This window comes from Erpetoichthys calabaricus, chromosome 12, assembly GCF_900747795.2.
Source record: "Erpetoichthys calabaricus chromosome 12, fErpCal1.3, whole genome shotgun sequence".
NCBI lineage: Eukaryota > Metazoa > Chordata > Cladistia > Polypteriformes > Polypteridae > Erpetoichthys > Erpetoichthys calabaricus.
This window is the reverse complement of record NC_041405.2, coordinates 4079370-4101808: the sequence shown is the minus strand read 5'-3', so window position 1 is coordinate 4101808 and position 22439 is coordinate 4079370. Positions and strand designations below refer to the sequence as shown.

At 44.2% G+C, this 22439-nt stretch overlaps 1 protein-coding gene across 1 annotated transcript in view; it reads right to left on the bottom strand.

Moving 5' to 3' along the window:
- Positions 1-1342: 1342 nt before the first annotated feature.
- LOC114661731 (transmembrane protease serine 9-like) overlaps positions 1343-22439 on the bottom strand; it is an 80690-nt gene continuing 59593 nt past the window's right edge. The window contains exons 20-25 of the mRNA XM_028814906.2: positions 16831-16983; positions 11874-11909; positions 11558-11720; positions 7930-8201; positions 5870-6021; positions 1343-2525 (exon numbers count right to left, since the gene is read on the bottom strand). Of these exons, the coding sequence (XP_028670739.2) occupies positions 2217-2525; positions 5870-6021; positions 7930-8201; positions 11558-11720; positions 11874-11909; positions 16831-16983 (1085 nt within the window). The 3' untranslated portion in view covers positions 1343-2216. The remainder of the gene's footprint in view (positions 2526-5869; positions 6022-7929; positions 8202-11557; positions 11721-11873; positions 11910-16830; positions 16984-22439) is intronic.

Here is a 22439-nt window from a genome sequence, read left to right as displayed (position 1 = left end):
CTCCAGGCGGGCTGCCATGTGCCTTTTACTAAGGAGTGGCTTCCATCTGGCCACTCTACCATACAGGCCTGATTGGTGGATTGCTGCAGAGATGGTTGTCCTTCTGGAAGGTTCTCCTCTCTCCACAGAGGACCTCTGGAGCTCTGACCGAGTGACCATCGAGTTCTTGGTCACCTCCCTGACTAAGGCCCTTCTCCCCCGATCGCTCAGTTTAGATGGCTGGCCAGCTCTAGGAAGAGTCCTGGTGGTTTCAAACTTCTTCCACTCACGGATGATGGAGGCCACTGTGCTCATTGGGACCTTCAAAGCAGCAGAAATTTTTTCTGTAACCTTCCCCAGATTTGTGCCTCGAGACAATCCTGTCTCAGGTCTACAGACAATTCCTTTGACTTCATGCTTGGTTTGTGCTCTGACATGAACTGTCAACTGTGGGACCTTCTATAGACAGGTGTGTGCCTTTCCAAATCATGTCCAGTCAACTGAATTTACCACAGGTGGACTCCAATGAAGCTGCAGAAAATCTCAAGGATGATCAGGGGAAACAGGATGCACCTGAGCTCAATTGTGAGCTTCATGGCAAAGGCTACTTATGTACATGGGATTTCTCAGTTTCTTTTATTTTTAATAAATTTGCAAAAACCTCAAGTAAATGTTTTTCACGTTGTCATTATGGGGTGTTGTGTGTAGAATTCTGAGGAAAAAAAATGAATTTAATCCATTTTGGAATAAGGCTGTGACATAACAAAATGTGGACAAAGTGATGCACTATGAATACTGTCCGAATGCGCTGTAATTGTATTTCATATGTTTTTTCGCAATGGCATGTGATATTAATTTTTGTAAAATCATTTGGCTTTGTTTAATCGAAATAAAAATGTATATATGTTTACAGAGCATTTCCTTGAAGTGATGCACTATTGCTAACTTGATCATTTTGCTACAAAAATGTTTAAAAATTAGGAAAGTCAGTTTTGAACGCTGAGAACAATTATTCACTTTATTTTTTCTAGAAACTTCCAACACTCAAAACGTCTGGGTGTGGGTATTAAAGTTACTGGGGTGGGGGCGAAATGTGAGAGGCAAAATTTCCGTAAACCGTGTTCACTAGGGTTCTGCTATTCTAATATTGCAATTTGTTTAAAGGGCTTGAGGCCTTGCAAATAAAAGAAGATCTTAGGAAGGGGGCAAATAGTTTTCCACCACGCTGTGGGTACGTGTTAGCTTGGTGTTGTACTGGAGAGCGCCCAAAAGAATGGGGGGAATATGAAGATTGAAGGTGAATCTCAGCGTCATGAAAGCTTTGTGCACCACGTAATGTCAAATGGAAAGGAAGGAGCACCACTTGGATGACATTGTTTATTTAATCTTATTGGAAACGAAGACTATGTGGAGTGCCAGTCCTCCCTCAGGTAAGTCTCCATTTTGAAGTGGTTTATTAAGTTGATTCATCAAAACCTCAATTCAAAAGATTATGGCAACTTCATAAATTTTTATTGTTTCAGTAATCAGTTCAACATGAGAATACATGGATACAAAAATAGTGAAATGGTGTTGTCTGTGAGAAGCACCAATAGTGACCAAAAAGGTCAAATCACTTCATGAGCTACCAGGCCAGCTGCTGTTACAGTTGACCTGCATTTGAAATTCTCCTGCAGGAGTTTGAAACCGTTCTTCCATAGGAAAGTCATTAAGCTAAGGTCTGATTGATGGAGGTGGAAAGCTCTTCTACAGTGATGGATGATGCATGATGATGTCTTACAAATGCTTGCTTAACTGTGTCTGAGAAGGGCCATGGCTTCTGGAGGACGTTCTTCCCATTTGGATGCTAATTGCGTGCCCGTCACAGCACACGTGTTTTAAAGTTCCATCATATAACAAACTGGTCTTACTGTTCCTTGGTGATCTGAATTAGTGGGCGTTTGGCCCTGACCTTTCTGTGCAAATCGCTTCAAGCCAGCCTTGTAAATTAGGAAAAAAAATAAAAGGCTGAGCCTGCTGACTTAGAAAATATAATAATTTTACACATTTTCCCCCTTAGGGGGGCACTATAAACCCCTTTTTAATGCAATCAGGATTTGGACCCTAATCATTTGTAAAATGTTACAATCATAGGTTCCTTACAGAAACATTCCAACAGACTTGATTCCTGAAATGTGGGAACTCAGGATTACAGTGGACTGCAGCACCAGGGGTCCGCTTTTTTTTTTTTTTTTTCTTCACAGCAGCAGTCTCGTCAACAAAAGAGGTGCCAGGGTGAAGATGGTGACGTCCCAGCAGACTGCCCCATTTTTCAAGTTCATAACAAAGGTAAAGTTGCCCTGAGGGCTCTGGGGTTCAACCAGCAGGCTCGTGGTTGCGCTTGCCGTCTGATTGGTGTTGGCTTCGATCCACGTGACAAAGGATGTGACACGTGTGTACACCCCAGGCTTGTTGGCCTCGGCACATCCCTCTCCCCAGCTGACTATCCCGGCCTGGATCCAGGAGCCGTCAGATCTTTTGCAGACCAGTGGACCCCCAGAATCGCCCTGCAAAGACAGAGAGAGAAATGGCGAGTTAGTGCTAGAAAAGACGGAGCTAGGAGACTGGGGTTATCATTGTCGCGTATACAGAGGAGAGCGGAATTCTTTACTTTCATGTCACCATTCAATATGTCGCCAAGGTTTGGGTAACAATCTCGCCAAAAAACTTGTGTTTGAAAAAAAAAAAAATGTTAATATATTGCAACTACCGTGGATTCAGACCCCGTTCACGTTTTTTCACATTTTGTTATGGTGTAGCTGTGCTCTGAGTTTGTTTTCTCTCATCAAGCAACACTCGATACCTCACAATAGGAAAGTGAAGTTCTTAGTTGAAGGACCTTTTGGCTCCGATTCCAGCCTGGAGTCTGCCTGGAACTTCGCACACCTGATTTGGGAATTTTCTGCCATTCTTCCCTGCAGATCCTCTTGCACTCTGTCAGGTTGGATGGAGAATGTCGGTGGATATCTAATTCCGGGTCTCTCTAGAGATGTCAGTTCAGTTCATTTCCAGTGTCTGGATCAGCAACTCAAGGACATTACCAGAGTTGCCTCAAAGACCCTCCTGTGTTGTCTTAGCTTTGTGCTTAGGGTCGTTGTACTGTTAGGAGGTGAACTGGTAACCCAGACTTAAGATCCAGAATGTCCTGAGCAGAATGTTTCCTTGATTCAGCTGCCCCCTCGACCCTGACTAGTCTCCTAGCTTCTGAAGCTACCACCACTGGAATGGCATTACCCAGGTGACAATAGATGTCTGGTTTCTGCCAGACATGATACTAATCTCGGTTTCTTCAGACCAACAAGTCTTGTTTCTCGCAGTCTTGAGAGTCCTTTATTTGTCTTTTCTGAAAACTCCAAGTAAACTTCCATGAGTCTTTCACTTTCCGGCTACTCTGTCATAAAGCCCAGGTCAAGACCCTTCTGGAAGTTTCTGCCATCTCCCACACAGGTTCTCTGGATTGCAGTCAGAGTGACCATTGGGCTCCAGGCCACCTCTCTTACCGTAACCCTTCTCCCATGATTGCTCAGTTTGGCCAGTCATCCAGCCCTAGGAAGAGTCGTGGATGTTCCAAACATCTTCCGTTTAAGAATTATGGAGGGCAACTGTGCCCTTGGGAACTTCAGTGTTGCAGCCTTCCCCAAATCTGTAACTCGACACAATACTTCCTTGCGTGCCATCGCTTGGTTTGTGCTCACCTGTGGGACCTTCTGTGGACAGGTCTGTCATTCCAGTCAAGTGAATTGACGGGTGGTGGACTCCAAACATCTCAACGATGATCAATTGAATAGGAAGCACCTGAGCCACATTGTGAGTGTCATGGCAAAGGCTTGGAATATTTGTGTCAACGTGACATTAAACCCTAACCCTAAAAACCTAATCCTAACTGTGTTATGCTTCTTTTCAGTCCGGAGTTGATGAGAAAAATTAATTGTAAGGTGGCAACATGGCAGAAAAGTGAAAAAGGAAGGGGTCTGAAGGCACTATATGAACAACCTTGAGGTCAGTTGCTTTGAATTGGAAGGGACCCTGAGGAAAAAGTCAATGAAAACAGCAGAAGGAGACACAAACCACGCACAGATAGCGGTCCGAAACAGATCTCTAGATGTTTGAGGTGGAAGTTCAAACCACTACACTGCTGTGCCGTACCATCAATCACAGTACAGGTGTGGTGCAAAGTTCGTGAGCTCTTTGGAATTGTCTCCATTTTTCCATAACTAGGACCTGAAACATGATCAGATTTTTATAACTCCTAAAACTGGATAAGAGAACCCAATTAAACCCATAAAAACATGATGCTTGTTCATGAGGGGAATGATCCAGGGTTACGTATTTGTGCGTGAGCCTCTCGGGATCTCGGCTCATCTGAAGTCAGATGTATCCCTTGATGGGAAACCAAAATGGTGGGGTGTGAGACACCTCATTCTATCTACTACCAAAGGCTGATCTTCACCACACAGGTTTGTGGAAGTGTGTCCTGCCTCAGTCAGAAGAGATCCCCGAGGACCTCAGACAAAATATCGTCATTGATGCTGACCAGGCTGGAAAAGGCCACAAACCCATTTCAGATTGTGTACAAATGGAGGAAATTCACACCACTATTGTTACCCTAGACCAGGAGTGGTCAACCAACAAAGGAGTACTCCGAGAGCAAGGAATGGAATATTCCTGGAGGTCACAAAGAAACCAAGGGCAGTATTCATGGATCTTAAGGCCTTTCTTGCATTGGCTGATGTTATTGTACGTGAGTGTGGATGGCAGGATTGTAAAGGAGAAAGAAGAATGGTGCTGCCTCTCTAAGCTTTGCTATAGACCATATGGATAAACCAGAAGAAGACTTCTGTGGATGGATGAGTCCAAGACAGAACATTTTGGCTTGAGTGAAAAGTGTTGTACTTGGTTACTAACAAACATTACAATTGTGGCAAGATTCCTTAAGGGTGACCTGGGCTCGCAGGACTCTTACTGTTGAGGACTCGAACTGCTGGACCAGGCCAAGGGATCGCCCACATAACACCTGGCTGCGGAAGATAGGTGGTCATTTCCAGAGGGTGGGAGTGGACCACGTGTGTCTGCCTGGGGGGTTGCCAACCATTATCCCGAGGTATTTCGTTGTGTGGTGGGTGTGGCAACACGCTGTACCAGTGCAAGCTCCCCAGCCTGACCTTACGTGAACAATACATTCCAGCATATGAACCTTATGACATGGTGGTAGCACTATCATTGTTTGGACCTACTTTACTGGCACTTGACCAGCATGGCTTTTCCTTCATTAATTGGAACTATGAATTCTACAGGAAAATGCTGCCATGAACTGAAGCTTGGGAGATTGTGGGTCATGCAGCAAGACAATGACTCTAAGCACATAAGAACGGTTGATGTCTTAATCGTTATCCTATAGAGCTGTTCATGCAATCAGTTCATGAAAGGAAGCCCACCCTCGTCCCCGAGCTGAGTCACTTCTGCTCAAATTCCTCCAAGCCGAGGTGTTGGGCAGATCAGCGTTTCAGTGAACTTACGGTTGAACAAGGTGGTCACACCAGTCACTGAAGGCAAAGATTCCCACGCTAATATGTCAAATTGGATCCTAGTGCTCCATAAATTAATGAGCAAGTCTAACGTTTTTGTGTCCTTTGTTTAATTCGGTTGTCTTTATCTAGTTTTTGAACTTCCATAGAAATCTTATCCCCTTTCAGGCCCTACTTATGTAGAAGATTCTCAAGGGTTCACAAACTTTCCATCAACTTACTGTTGAAGTCACTTCACTTTGCACAGTTGTGGCTCTGCCACAGCGTGCCCTGCCTTGGCGCTATATAACGATACCCTACTGACTTGTCCTGACTGGATTTCTTACCTGGCAGGAGTCCTTCCCACCCTGGGCGTAGCCGGCACATATCATGTCACTGGTGATCGTCAACCTGATGCTCTTGTACATTGAATTACATGCAGTGTTGTTGATGATCGGGACCTGAACTTGCTGCAGAGTTCCGGGATATGGCAGAGAAGCTGGAAAAGTAAAAAAAAAAAATAGAAATTGCTGAGTACAGGAAGTCTGTAGCAAGTCTGTTTCCTAAATGATGCCCACCATTAACTGTGCCATGTCCGTACTCATACATCACGAAGTCCCTCACTGATGTTACATTTTTGACGGCTGGCACACATACTTTGAGTCTCCACAGCTTGTTCCACACACTTGCCAGGGTAACTTTTCCCGTCATTGGAGGGTAGGGGGGTATGGCGCCTGGGCTCATCACCAGCTGGCAATTTCATTGGTTGGTTTAAATGTCGTGACTATGTCTAAGCTGCAGAAAAAAAAATCTTTGCTAAAACCTATCGAGATTATTTCTTGCTCTCTGAATTGATCTTTTGGGTTCCTGTCTTTCATTTTGTTCTTCTGACCTCGATTTTCATCTTTGGCGTCGTCGTTTTGCCACTTATCGATCTCCTGGCTTTGACAATTTTCCGTTTTCGTGTCTCTCTCTAACTGGATTTGCCCTTTAAAAAAATCTTGTCAGTTTCCCGACACAACACGGGCACAAATATGCGGCGATAAACGTGTGTAGGGAACGCAATTACTGGACGGCCCTTTCCATCTCGGAGAGTCGTTGTGGAAAACGGTGTAGGAATTGAATTTAGTGGACGTTTACAAGAAAATAGGTTGCCGTACACAATAACGTGTTGTTCTGCTTTGTGCCTTGTGATGGTTTTCAAACAGGGACAGATTAGGACTCTATAGAGTATTCCTTGGCACAAGCACTCCGGGTGCACCCCCTTTTGGCTTATTCTTATGATTTGGACTTCTTTATATTTTGTTGGGTTTCTCTGAAGCTGGAAAACTTGTATTGGTGCCCTATTGGAGGTCTGTAAGTGATCGCCCAAAAAGGGCACCAAAGACAGCATTTCAGGAGAAGAACTTCAAACCAACTGTGAACCGTGGTGATGGGATCATTTTGGTTTGGGGTTGCTTTGCTACTTCAGGGCCTGAGCAGCTTGCCGTCATTGAGTCAACTCTGCATCATATCAAAGTGTGCTTGAGGAGAATATGAGGTCACGTGTCTGGAAGCCGAAGCTGACCAATATGTGGACCTTTCAACCATAAAGGATGGCTTGAAATAAAGAAATGGAGGGTTATGGACCGGCCAAGTCAAAGCCTTGATTTGAATCTCAATGAAATGCGGTGTTGGTGAAACAGGCAGGACAAAACCCACAGACATCTTGCAATTGAAAGAATTCTGCATGGAGCGTCCAAGAATGTCACGGAGTCAATGTCACAGATGGGTGGGCAGTCATGCAAAACACTGACAAGGAGTTATTTCTGGTCAAGGGGGGAGTACCAACTTCTGACACCAAGAGTAGACCATTACGTGTAGCGATAATTTTGTTAAATAAATGATTGAAAAGGCATTGTTTGCATGAAGATCTACTGTTTGCACATTCAGATATGTTAAAGAAGTCAACAGTTTCCATGGGGTGCGCTTACTTTTTCCCATGACAGTATATGTGTACTGTATATGTAATAGAAAGCTGGCACAAAGTAGGAGCCAACAACTTTTTAACATGAAGGAGAACATTTTCGTTGTATTTTTTTTCTGGTAAGTGTCCACCAATTGAAATTCCCACATTTTCCTCAACTGGGATGGTCCTACTACTTGTGCTCAGCCTCGTCCACAAAGCTGAGTATAACAATGCAGCACTGTACATTCAAATTAGGTCCACTTTCATCGTGAGCCACTGACCACAAAGGAATAAGCAATTAGAGAGAAACGCACAACGGACATTCGTAAAGAAGGAAGTTCATCTCAAGTTCATGAAGGAAGACGACAAAAACAAAATAAGCAAACAACGAGGATTGAGAGATGGAGATGGCCGACCGCAGTACAGGCCTGAAGAGTAAGAAGCGGACTCGTTTCTCACCTGTCTCCTTGATGTTACCCCAGCCAGTCACCCAGCAGTTGTTTTGGGAAGTGAAGATGGTGCTGGCGTTGGGGAGACAAATGGGGAGGATGAATTCATTGAAGGTAACTGGTTGGTTCAACCGTAGCAGGGAAGCGTCCTTTCCAGTCGTTGAAGATGTGTAGCCGAGGTACACGATGAAGTTTGTCACCTGGCGGATCACCGTGTGACTGCTGGGCTGGCTGACGTTGTAGAGACCCAGGTAGACAGTCAATGAGGAGGCGCTGCTACCCCTGAAGAGGAAGACACAAGCACACGAATTCAAGGTCGGTATGACGGTGCTGGCGCAGCGGAAATTAGACGGGGGACTCACGTCAGAAAGAACTTCTGTACTCGGAGAGTTGTGGGGCGGATCTGGAGCGTGGGTGAAAGTCTGAGCACGCTGTCCGTTCGCTGGTCATGTGTGAGAGTCCGCATGCGTTAGTTCTTGTCCCTGATAGTCCGAAACGCCGTACTGCCCGGAGCCTGAACGTTGTTGCATTTGTCGTTAACCTTGTGTGCGTCTATTTTGTTGTAAGTGACACGTTTTGTTGTTGGTCTCATTAGAAACAGAGCACAATTTTTTTCTGTGAGTAACGTTAACAGCTCTAACGATGTTCAGGGGTCCCTTTATGTCGAAGTGTGTTCAGTTTAACGTTTAAAACCATGTAAAGTACGCTAAGAAATGTCATTTCTCTACTCGTATAAAACGGACCCGGTAATCGCCGTTGAACTGGTGACCGTGAGCACTCCATGTCTGTACGGTTTGAACACATTTAGAAACTTCTCAGCGTCTTTGCCGGCACCGGCAGGCCGTGGCGCACTGTTACAGTTTTCCTGAATTGCTAAAGCACTAAACCCCACTCTCTGAACTGAAAGCTCAGCTCCCTGAACTCGGTTATTAAATCATTCGCTCTTCTCACAATACCACTGGCAGTTTTCACCGAGTGAAACACAATGTGCAGATCTCGTTGACTCTTTTTGAAAAACTCTAAACACATCCTCGTGCAATGAAACTCATTTTGCACTGCATTGCGCTTGTGATGCATAATAGATAGATAGATAGATAGATAGATAGATAGATAGATAGATAGATAGATGTGAAAGGCACTATATAATAAATAGATAGATAGATGTGAATGGTGCTGTATAATAGATAGATGTGAAAGGCACTATATAATAGATAGATAGAAAGATAGATAGACATGAATGGCACTATGTAATAGATAGATAGATAGACAGACATGAATGGTGCTATATAATAGATAGATAGATAGATGTGAATGGCGCTATATAATAAATAGATAGATAGATAGATTTGAATGGTGCTATATAATAAATAGATAGATGTGAATGGTGCTATATAATAGATAGATAGATACTTTTTTAATCCCAAGGGGAAATTCACATTTGTTTAAGATATTAATATCTGATAATAAATGATTATATATGATAATATATTAATATATGATAATAATAATAATACATTTTATTTATGTAGCGCCTTTCCCATGCTCACCCCAACTTGATGAATTCAACCCTTTGACTCGAGACTGGTCACTCCTGTTTCTAATGATGTGACACGTCCCATATAAGCCCGTTCAGAGCGCTGTAGACTCCATTTCCCAGATACCCTGATTAGAAGTCTGAGGAGAACTCAGGGGGCTACTGCTGAGGACAAAGGGGGGGGGGGGGGTGCTGCTGGAAACCCTAAAAGGGAGCCGGCTAAGCAATAAAGGAGGTCAGGTGTTTTGTGTCTGTGCTCCCATCTTCTTCATCTGCCTTGGACATTCGCGGTGGTGTGAGTTGTGTGTCGGATTTGCCATCGCCATCGTCGGAGGGTGCGCTCCCTGACCCCCCACATTAGGACTGTTCATACATTGGTTACAGTGAGCTGTTCACAGGATTGTCATCTTGTTCCTTCGTACCACAACATCTGTTCCTGCTGCTTTTGGACTCTTTATGGACTTGGTTGTTCGGGTTTATTGTTAGGTGTTCATCGTTGTGGTTTTGTTTCCACCTTAACACCATAGGGGAGCAGGGAGGGTTGTCTGTTTATTTGCTGCTTATATTTTTTGTCTTATTCAATACTAACTGTCCCCAGTGGCTTAGCCCAGGTAGTAGTGAAATGGGACAAACTTTAAAAATCAATAAAGAATACAAAGAAATGTAATTCTGGCCACCTGGAAGGTAGGTACACTCCAACGGCCAACGTTGCCACTGTGTCTGATCATGTTGGGCTCTGATGGGAGAGCGTCCCCCGCGTGGGGAGAAAAGCACAAGGCCGTGATATCTCTGCCAGTGAGCAGCTACCCTCTAAAACACACGAGAGACATGAATGTCACCACTGAGGTCAGTAAACCTCTCAATGACGAGGTCCACACTCTCTCCGCAGACAGGCACCCTGCTGATGGCCGTGCCCAAGAGGTCATTAAAGGCCTGGCAGTTTGGTTTTTATCAGGACCCTCGGAGTCCTCACTCAGTCTCTCGCGAGCCCCCCATTGACTCCATGAAGATCACAGCAAGTCTCTCTTCACCAACAGATGCCCCACAGCCGCTGGACCCCACGAGCCCACCCAGCACCCAGTCCATACAAGCACTGATCACAGCAGGAGCAGAACACCACGGAGTTAGGAATTGGTTTTTTTTTGTAAAATGCGTTTACTGTTTTGTGAACAATGAACACTCGTCCGGGAGCCTCATGCCCTGAGCACAGTGCTGTCCATCTTCTGATGTAGTGTGCAATGTCTGCTCAGTCCTCGGGGTATTCGGACTGCTTTGTGTGTACCATCTGAAGACACGGATTGGTTTTGAGCTCGGGTAGACATGTTTTGAGGCAATTGTTTGATTTTGCAAGAAGAGTCGAGAGGTTTTGTGAATGTTGTTTTAGAGCGGCTTTTGGTGTTTACTGCTTTGAGAAAAAGATGAAAGATTTCAGAAAACGTGTTTTAGCAATTCAGAAAAAAATATCAGCTGCCATTTCTGCCGCCATCTACTGATCTGTCCTGCCAGAGCAACTTCACCCAACCATCTAAGAACAGTTTGGTGATCAACATGATGGAGCACCAGGCCATAAGGCAAAAGGGAGAAGTAAGTGGCTCGGGGGAACAAATCATCGACATTTGGGGTCCATAGCCAGGAAACTCCTCATCCCATTGAGAACTTGTGGACAAACAAAAACCCACCAATTCTGACAAATGCCACCAAGCATCGATTCTGCAGGAATGGGCAGCTGCCATCAGTCAGGATTGGGCCCAGAAGTTGATGGATGGACAGCCTGCCAGGGCGAATTGCAGAGGTCTTGGAAAAAAAAGAAAGGGCCAACACTGCAAACTCTGGACTCTGAGCATAAACTTCATGTCATTGTCACTCAAAGCCTTTGAAACTTCTGAACTGCTTGTCATTCTACTTCAGTGTCCCCTAGAAACATCTGACAAGAAGATTTAAAAACACTGAAGCAGCAACCAACACTTGGGTCATTCTCACAATGTTTGGCCACAACTGTAGTTCTTAAAACAAAATGCCCCGATATTTGGTTACTCAGACCCAATTCTTCTAATTTATAATCCAAAAAGGGTCCCACTGCCACCCAAAGACCCCTCATACTTACACCACGCAGTGTGCGGCACACAGCACCCACTGATCGCTGATCAGGGATCCCCCACAGATGTGCTCTCCACTTAAGTGAAGGCTCACCTGCCATGGCCAGGCCCCATCCACAGCTGCAGTGCCCCCCACAATCCGGCTGGTGGCTATGGGGGTGCCACACACATCTGAAAGGAGAGGAGGAACAACAAGGTTTGTGGTGAACTGAAGTCAGCCAGGGTGAAATGGCATTCATTGGGGGTGTTGGACTTCAGAAGCATTAGCATTCACCCACGGGCACACTTCTCACCCACCCAGGGGTTGGCAACGGTAATATTTACCTGTGCTCTGGGCAAGTCTGCAGAAAAGCAGCTGACCTGAAAAAGAAGACAAACAAGAGGAGTGACATTCTGTCCGGCAGCAGAGACTGGCATGCTCTGTGACACAGCAACCGCACTTACGCGTCTCTGGACGGTGGCAGGAAAAGCCACACAGACACGGGGAGAACATACAAACTCCACAGAGGGACCATGCAGGGCACACGCCCTGGTCTTCTTAACGTGAGGCCACATTGTGCCACCACAGGAGATTTTTGTGAAAAAAATAAAAAAGGAACCAATCGGCCGAAGTTGCCATCGGCACTTTAATGTTTAAAGTTTAGTTGGACTGGCGATTCTTAATTGTCCCTAGTGTGTGCTTGGTGTGTGGGTGTGTTTGTGTGTGTCCTGCAGTGGATTGGCGCCCTGCCTGGGATTGATTCCCTGCCTTGTGCCCTGTGTTGGCTGGGATTGGCTTCAGCAGACCCCTGTCACCCTGTGTTCAGATTCAGCGGGTTGGAAAATGGATGGATGGATGGAAAACATGAATTGTGGATTGTGTAAAGTTTCATGTCAACTTTTACTAGAGGCGGGTGCCTGTCCCACCCCAATGTGCACCATAAAGAACAGGCAGCTGTTTAAATAAGAGCCTGTCCAGTGTCTGCTTTGCTTTTTGGGACACAGTGATGATGATGATGATGATGATGAAGAACAAGAAGAAGAAGAAGAAGGCCACATAGGCATAAACACACACAGACTGAGCTATTTCCCTCACTTTGAAACAGTACAGATGTGTGATGGATGGCTGGAGTTCTTACCCGGCCGGGACAAAATGGGGCTCTGTAGCTCCTGCAGCACCCCCTGGTGGCACCCCCGGAGCATTAAATCCCAACTCCCATATAGCCCTGTGGGAATCTGAGGTGCTGCTGCCCCACCAAATAGCAGCTTAATGGAGATGATGTCCTTCATAAGATAACCCCCCCCCCACCTCACCCCCCTGTCTGTCCATCATTGGCCGGGTATTGGCGATTACTATAAGCCTCCATGCTCATTGAAATGTGCCCTGCCTGCCTCTTGTCATGCAAAGAGCTCCACCGCCGCCCGTCACGAATATAAATGGCTTAGCGTGCGGACAGTGACACCGAGAACAAGGAGAGCGCGTCGTCACAAGGGTCAGGTTTCCAAAGACGAGTTTAGTGTAACTTTAGTCGGTGGGGGGCTGCCTAAGCTGACTCGGCCTGGTGGGTCTGCACTCTTGGACATCAGAGCAAAGCCACCGGGGGGAACCATTCTGGATTCCTTGAAGAGCCTTCATTTAGACACATAACTATGTAATATGGGCAGCACAGTGGCACAGTGGGTAGCGCTGCTGCCTCGCAGTAAGCAGACCTGGGTGTTTGCTTCCAGGGTCCCCCCCCCGTGTGGAGTTTGCATGTTCTCCCCGTGTCTGTATGGGTTTATTCCCACAGTCCAAACACATGCCAGAGTGGTGCATTGGCGATCCGAAATTGTCCCAAGTGTGTAGGTGTGTGCGTGCCCTGCAGTGGGCTGGCACCCTGCCCGGGATTTGTTCCTGCCTTGTGCCCTGTGTTGGCTGGGCTTGGCTCCAGCAGAGCCCCGTGGCCCTGTGTTAGGATATGGCGAGTTGGACACTGACTGACTAAATAATACATGTAGAATGTATTATTAATTAATGTAGACTGACTGACTATGTAATATCTTGATATAATAACGATATTGTGGATTTGTGAAGTACTGATAAGTTTGTGATTTTAAATGGACTCTTGCTATGTCCCGTCACACAGCACAGGTCCAGGTTTTTTTCGATCTACTGGGTAGCCTACAAGACGGTAAAGATCCTTGTGTTGTCCCACATTACAGGACGTTTTCAAAGCCCCAAGAGCCAACTTCACCCACCACCCTGAATTTCTCCAGCAAAGGAGCTGCCAGGAGCCGCACAACCCCGTTAAGGTGCCATCACGGAGCAAAGCAAGAAGCGGCGGGCTCCCCTCACGCACCATCACACTCACACAGGGCCAGTTTGGAATCAGCAATAAAAAAATATCTAAGAATGACGAGAGTCCGACTCCGGTCCTGGAGGGCCGCAGGGGCTGCTGCTGCAGGTTTTCATCCTCAATCAGTGGACCAGTTCTGCTTTGGTTTAATTAACACTCAGTTGTCCAAATTGTGCGGAGCCCCGTAAGTATCAGGCAAAATAAATGAATAAATCCATGTGTAATCTATTTGAATTATTAATCCAATAATCCATCCATCCATGTTCCAACCCGCTGAATCCGAACACAGGGTCACGGGGGTCTGCTGGAGCCAATCCCAGCCAACGCAGGGCACAAGGCAGGAACCAATCCTGTTTAGGGTGCCAACCCACCGCAGTAATCCAATAATTATTAACTAAAATTACGTAATTCATTCAAACAGAATATTTCTTATTTTTTTCTTATTTCAGTATAATTTTTCCTGGTATGCAGGAACTGGAAGAGTTTAGCCAGCTAATAGTTTCAGTCAATTCTGCGTTGCTCAGGGCCGTTCACGACCAGATGTTAAACTGTTAACCACTGACTCGGGAATATCGCGACTTCTCCTGCATTTGAGACTCGTTTCGTTTCTACTGTGGTGGTCTTCCAACTGTACTGTAACACTTCCCGCTCACTGATTATTTTTTTTTAACACACCTTACAGTTCACGTGCGGTTCACTAGGCCATAAAAACCACACGAGGCTCCATTATGAGAACAGGAGTACAACGGGGAAAAAGAATAACCAATGTAATATGGAACGGGGGTCCGTGCTCCTGAAATAAGAGTCGGAGAAAAAATTAAAAATAATCCCTTCAAATGAGTTCTGTAATTTGTTTGAATGAGTTTTTTTACCTGACACCTACGGGACTCCACAGATTTGCTTCCTTTGTTCCTTCAATGGCAGCCAAACAGAAATGTGAGGCGTGAAGCGAGCCAACAGACGACCTGAAGGGGCCAAACAATTTCATCCCAACCAGTTTCTTAATTAGAAGCTGATTTTTTTATTGTTAATCAAAGCCGTTATTAAACTCCATGGCTTTGTTGATCTTCTCACTCTGACATGGCAGACGTTTCTTAAACTGCCGATGTATCGCTTTTCCCTGAGAAAATGTTCTAAGGACCTGAGCAGGTGAACACGGCCGAGACCCTCACCTGTCTTTATTTTAAAGTATGGTATGATGGGCACGGGCTGGCTGGTCACTGTTGGCTCGCTTTTCATCTCACTATTGTTTGACCGCTAATTAAGACAAAAAAAAAAGGATCCTTTAAGGGGTCTGAGATTTAAACAGCAGGTGAATTCAAATTTAGGCAACAAAAACTGGTTACTATTTAAGAAAATGGTTGGAATGAAAACCTGCAGCCACCTCAGTCCTCCAGGATCGAAACCGGAGACACCGGAAAGTGGGGAGAGCGTAAAACGACCAGGCGCAGAACGTGAATGTCCATCGGTTATTAAAGTGGGAATTAATGTGGACCACCATAGGCAGGCGAGGTGAGCCCAACACAGAGCTCAAAGGAAATGAGAGAGGCTCTTATGAAGGAAAAATAAATAAATAAATAAATAAATAAACAAAATAAATAGTACTTGACTGAGAGTGTCGTAGTATAAAGCACTTGGACCCCACTTCTATAACTGGCTTGACTGAAATCCATGAATTCACTCAAGGTACACGATCTATGTATCTATCTAAATAATTTTATGATCTTGCCAACTATACTAAAATTAATATCTATCTATCTATACAGTGCCTTTCAGATATTATCTATTTATTCATTTCAAATTCTATCTATCTAATTTTATGATCTTGCCAACTATACTAAACTTAATATCTATCTATCTAACTAATTTTATGATCTTGCCAACTATACTAAAATTAATATCTATCTATCTATCTATCTATCTATCTATCTATCTATCTATCTATCTATCTATCTATCTATCTATCTATCTAATTTTATGATCTTGCCGACTTTACTAAAATTAATATCTATCTAATTTTATGATTTTGCAGACTATACTAAAATTAATATCTATCTATCTATCTATCTATCTATCTATCTATCTATCTATCTATCTATCTATCTATCTATCTATCTATACAGTGCCTTTCAGATATAATCTATTTATTCATTTCAAATTCTATCTATCTATGTAATTTTATGATCTTGCTGACTATACTAAAATTAATTTCTATCTCTCAGTGTAATTTAAACAGTTAAAATACAAGAACGTCATCTTTGTCCCCCATCGCTACCAAAGCTAAACACAGGTGACAGCACGTAGCCCTCGGTGTCCTCCCTAAGTCCTGTCTGGTGGGTGACGGACGCCCTCCGCGCGTTTCGGTTGATTCCTGAATGGAATTAAAGCCCTGCACTTGGGGTGGTCTGTCGTGCGAGAAGAGTGCAGAAATGATTGACCTGCACGATCTTTTACTTGTATACATCAACTCCTGACTTCAAAAGTTGTACATTATTAAAATTAAGTTGTTACTTTATTTGTTACTTCTGTAAGTTAAAACTTAGGTCTCGTCGTCTGCAGAGTTCTTCTTGGAAGTAATGTATACGCTTGTTCAATCGCATCAGCAGCACTTTGACGTGAACACGAGGCGCGCGTCGCTGATCTAAACGAGCGGAGTTTCTTCAAACGAGTGCGGCGACATTCAGCTTTGGCAACGTGAAATCGGCGACTCGGCCTCACCGAGGCTTTGTCTTGTGTTCACACTTCGGCACCTGCTTGTTTTCCGTTTGTTATTAATGAAGCTCAAGCAGTCAATGAGGTGGCATACGAAGACCACCGTTTAAGATTAAAGGGTACACTCGCCCAAAGAGAACTCGACCACAGTACACAGAAACGGCGCGCACCGCACAGCACTAACATTCTGCGGAATCCACACACTAGACCTCCGCGCCGCTCTCGGCCACCATCCCACCGCCTCACGGACTTACCGAGCAGCAGCAGCAGTGGTGACCCACTCAGCACAGCTCGCATGGTGACTGCGGTCGTCTCTGCCGCGCTTTCCTTTACCGGTGACACTCGGGCGTGGCTCGCGAAGCCCTGGGCGTCTACTCGGCTGCGCCGATCTGAACATGACAAGTCGACTTCGTTTGAGTTTTAAAGCTGTCGCCATCATCCCAAACTGGAAACACCGGATCTTCCGAAAAGCTTGTTCTTCAAAAATTTGGCAGTCAAAGGGGTGGGCTCTGGGGGATTTAAGGGGTTGAATTCTGAACAGACAAGAGACCTAAAATGTGTGGACTTCCCAAGGTAGGTGAAATTAAATGAATCGAGTAGCTTTTTATTTGTAAAGTACTTTATAACTTTTGAACGAATTTAAGAGTTAACAACAATAACAGCAATAATAATAATAATAATAATAATAATAATAATAATAATAATAATAATGATGATGATGATGACGAAAGACAGTTCTAGGATTTTTGCTGCCCTAGGCGAAGTTGTAAATGGCGCCCGCTTTGTGAGGACTTGGGGACAGGTCGGGGACAGTGAAGTATTTAGGACCTCGAACTCACAATCTGAGAATATAGAAACGTTTGTTTACAAGACTGTCTCAAAAAAAATGCGCTCTTGAGGGGTGCCACTTCAGAAAGTAAGTAGGAATCGGGCTGCATTAGTGTTTCTTTAACGCTTTTCTAAACGGAACTTAGAACTGTTTAGTCATTACTGAAACTGTGTTTAAGTTCCTATTGTCAACCAACTGAAACTGCACCTTTAGATGATGGTAACATTCTATTATTTAGTCAGTCATCGTCCAACTCGCCATATCCTAACACAGGGTCACGGGGGTCTGCTGGAGCCATTCCCAGCCAACACAGGGCGCAAGGCAGGAACAAACCCCAAGAGGGCACCGCAGGGCACACACACACCAAATACACACTAGGGTCATATTTAGGATCGCCAATGCAACTAACCTGCATGTTTTTGGACTGTGGGAGGAAACCCAGGGAAGCGAACTGAGGTCTCCGTACTGCGAAGCAGCAGCGCTACCACTACGCCACCGTGCCGCCGTGTATTATTTATTTAATTTTAACTAAGATATTATCACAACATATACATGTTTAAATTGAAAAAAATAAGTAGAAAACCTTTAGCATAATGACAACATTCAGTGAAATTGAGAATGTAATGATTATGTTTAAATAGGAATCTTTACCCACAATGCCTATTTACCGTACGCTCGTTTATACAAATAATGCAATCTAGCGATCCAAATAAAGCGCACGAGTGCTTTAGCGCTCCCTGAGCGAATCTTACAAATGCTGGTGAGCAGCACAGCACGATATTTTCTAAGGTGTAATACAAGTTTTAATGAACGTGCATTTGGGAGACGATCATAGTTAAATCAGCTTTTAGCAATTCATTCAAGAGCTATAATCCTGTTGCCGTTTTGGTCGTTTAAATTGATTTCGCCATGTCTGCCTCTTCTGTTACAGTGAGGGTTGTTATTATTGGCATCATCATCATCATCGTCGTTGTAGTTGTTAGTGTTAATATCGAACTGTGCAGGTCACCAGACGTTAAGACCAAACATCGCTAGTATTCGAAAATAATATTAAACAATATAATCGGACATTCGCTTTGAGTCCGAGTGATGTTTGTAGGTCTGTATTATTAAAAATACGTCGCGTCGCCCAGCGCCGTTTTTGGGTAACAGATTGTGCTGTGCAGAGTGCAGACAGAGCAGGCGATGCGGAGGCGCACAACTTAAACACTTCTTTGTGTTCCGGTCCGCTCCGGACACATTTTTCTAAACAGAATTAAAAATCGCATACGCTACATGGGGCTGCAGTAATGCACTGTGACCACTAGAGGGCACCCCAGGCACTTGTCGAGAAGGCAAGGAATAACCCTGATGATAATAAATAATAAGAACTAGCCAACCCGCGGCGTAGCATAGGCCGCATAATTATGTATTGATGGGTGAACACTTCCTGAACGGCAGAGTTGTCCAAATGGGGTGGGTTTGTGGATACGACTGTGAGTGAATGAAAAGATAGACCTCTGGAGAGAGCAACATATAATTGTCCGTGACTGAAAGCGGGATCGTCTGTGACGAAGAAGGCCACGCTGGTGAAAGTTACTTCGTCTGTAGGGATATGTGTCAGTACTTGTAGATTAAGGTGTAGCGAGTCTTCGTTGTTGATGCTTAATATAGCTTGCGTACTGAAATGTTCTGGAGTCACAGTTGAGAAACACTTTGTTAATGTCTTTTAAGCACAGGGGAAAAAATGAACATGTGAAACATCCGTAATGTAATAAGCCACCAAGAAAAGTAACATTGCAACAATGCTATCTACGACCCGATCTCTGTAAACAGAAGTGATAAGAAAATCGAGCCCGGTGGATTCTTTAACTGCCTTGTGGCGCTGTAGTAGTGCTGCTGCTTTGCAGTAAGGAGACTGTGGAAGATTTTGGGCTCCCTTCCCGGTTCCTCCCTGTGTGTATAGCGCTTTGAATACTGAGAACACCGCTATATCAATGTAACGAAGTATTAACAGGAAATTGTCTTCGTGTAATAGTAAAAGGCAAATTATCCGCGACAAACAAACTGTTTTACACGTGGCATAATCATGCCGCTTTTCAAATGTTTTTTAAGCAGAGGGAAAAAAATGAACATTTGCAAAATCCGTAACGCTGCTTTCAGTAAGTACAATGCACACGCGTTTAATTTGTCGGCCACTTTTTGCCAGCCGTCTTTTCTGGTTTGGGCTGCTTTTGCAGTGTTACCGCTTGTGCATATTAAATCTTGAAATCCTTCGAGTCACTAATTAACTAACTAACACCTACCCAGCTTGTGTGAAACAAATGTGCCCGTACTTTCATAATTTTGTTGCAGCCTATAGTGGAGTCAGGCACAGAGAAGGTCAGCTGCTGAGAGAGCGTCTCGACTGTTGCAGGGCCTGCATCGGTGAAGCAGGTGAGACGCTAATGAAACAGAGGCACAGGGCTTATTGGTTTTTAAAGACTGCTTCCTTCATTGTGTTTTAACCTCAGTTTTAAAGGATTGTTTTAAGGATCCCATGGGATACCCCTCGCAAACTGTTTTAGACGCTGCATTCAGCAATTCACATCCGCGACAAACATGCCTCTTCTTACATGGTCCTGCCGTGTCCACCCTCGTTCTCAAAGCATACACACCACCTGGTCGTGTGCCCGCTCGCAAGAGCAACTCACGGCGACCCGCCCACCAACTCTAAGACCATGGCGTGTAAAACAGTTTGTGATGGTGGTGCGTGTGTCATAACCGAAAAGAATAATGAAAAGTCAACGTGGCTCAGAGGTGCATGTGGACTGCTAGCACAGACGAAAGCGACTTATGGGGTGGTCGGTGAGTTGTTGCGTGCGGGCACATGAGCAGGCAGTGGGAATGCCTAGAGAGCGGGGGTGAACGCGGGCCGGGGAATAAGGAGTGTTGGTGGGCGGGGAAACGTTTTCCGTGTTCCTGCAGGACCATCTAAGAAGACGCATGTTTGTCGCGGATGCGAATTGCTGTATGTAGCGTGTAAAACAGTTTGCGATGTTGCACGCCGTCGTGCGTGGTAACCGAAAAGTCAACGTGGCTCAGAGCTGCATGTGGTAGTGATGGGCCGCTCGATACTCAGGTTTCGACACTGTGTCGAGCTTTCGAAGAGCCGCTTCAAGGCTTGCTTCAAATGCGCCCGTCACGTGATTTTGAGTCACGCTAGCGTAATGACGTCATTGATATCTGCGCTGTCAGCAGTCGATTTGGTCATTTATTAGTCTGTTAAAGTGCTTTGGCTCAAAGCGTAAAACTCGTTGTTCTTGCTACAGCGATAAGGTGTGCTAACCCGAGTTCAAATCCTAATTTAGGCTCGCATATGTTGAAATAAGCATTTTGTATAAAACAGTTAAGTAGTACTTGTCTGAAAGTTAACAAATATATTTTGGAAACGTTATGAACGATTTACATGGGGCACCTTTTTCCTTGGTGTGGAATCGTGTCCACCTAGAATCTGTAACAAATTAATGAGCATATTTTGCGTAAGGTAGCACGTATTATAACAATCCAGAATCTACTCTACGCCATGTCGATCATATCAGAGAGGCTAAGAAACGCTTCACTAAAGCCGACGTGGTCATTACACCAGTATATGTGCAAGACACTCTCATTAAACGTTTTTACTATTCAGTGATTCCCACATCTGTAGCTGATTTGTATTACTGATTTCCAAAAAGCAATGTGAGTAAAAGCGTGTGCTGCATAACTAATCACAACTGTCTTTAAAACGGAATCAGCGCCAGCAACAGTGTCTTCTGCAATTTTAGGAAAGCCTCGGGATTTCTGCGTTAATGAGACAAAAAAATTGTAAAGAAACTTTGCGAATTCATCCAGAGGTGAACATAAAGATCACTCAAGTACTGACAAGAAGGAGCAGCTGGATAAGCACATCTGGAGCCAAACTTTCAAAAAAGCACCTGACTGTGTCAGCAACATCCTTTATTTCTGAATGCAACAACAGAGTAAATCATTGATGTAAATAGAACTGCAGACAGACTAAGCTTTTGTCGTTTCTGTATTCTTAAACCATCTTCCAGTCCCACAATCCCCCGCAGTCACTGTCACATTTAACGTTCCCTGCTCCTCACCTGTCGTGTCACCCAAAGTATCAACACTCAGTTTCATTCAAGGCTTTACCGTCCTTCCTTTCATAGACATAAAATAAGACACACATTCCCTCTACATACGTGTCCAATAATAATAGTAAACTGGCAGGAACGAGAAAAAGCACAAGATGGGAATATTCATGACAAGAGCCTCGGCATCAGGGTGAGGATGTGCCTTGTCACCCATTACGTGAGCTCGTCTGCCACCCTTCAGTTGCACTGGCACACCTTAAACTCTGGGGCAATTGCAATGGAGAATACCGACAATGTACACCTTCAGAAGTGGAATAAATCGACTGTATAAGTAGAACATTTCAGGTAAATTATGAATTTTGTTAATCATAAACAATGCAACATAACTATTATATATGTTGTTACTTTTTATTTATTCTCACCAAACGTATGGGAAATGAACATGGGTAATATGTTTATAATCATTCTCACTAAAATACACCGTCAAAATATATTAATGAGCAAACTGAGACACATTGGCCTGTAGGAAATATAAAAAACCGTATGCGCTGCCATTTAAATGTGAATTTCCCATTGGGATTAATAAAGTATCTATCTATCTATCTATCTATCTATCTATCTATCTATCTATCTATCTATCTATCTATCTATCTATCTATCTATCTATCTATCTATCTATCTATCTATCTATCTATCTATCTATCTATCTATTTAGGACAGAATGCATTGTTAATTTGACGCACTCTCTACTGACGCGATGTCACCAAGAAAAAGAAACAGCACAGTCCATGAAACTCATATCTTCCTTGGTTTTTGACCTTATGATTGTCAACATCAAATCAATAAAGTCATTTTAAGAAGATGACAAGTCAGCTATAGTCAGTTCAATTAATGCTCCTTTTAAAAAGTTTGCTTATACAGAATATAAAACAGAATC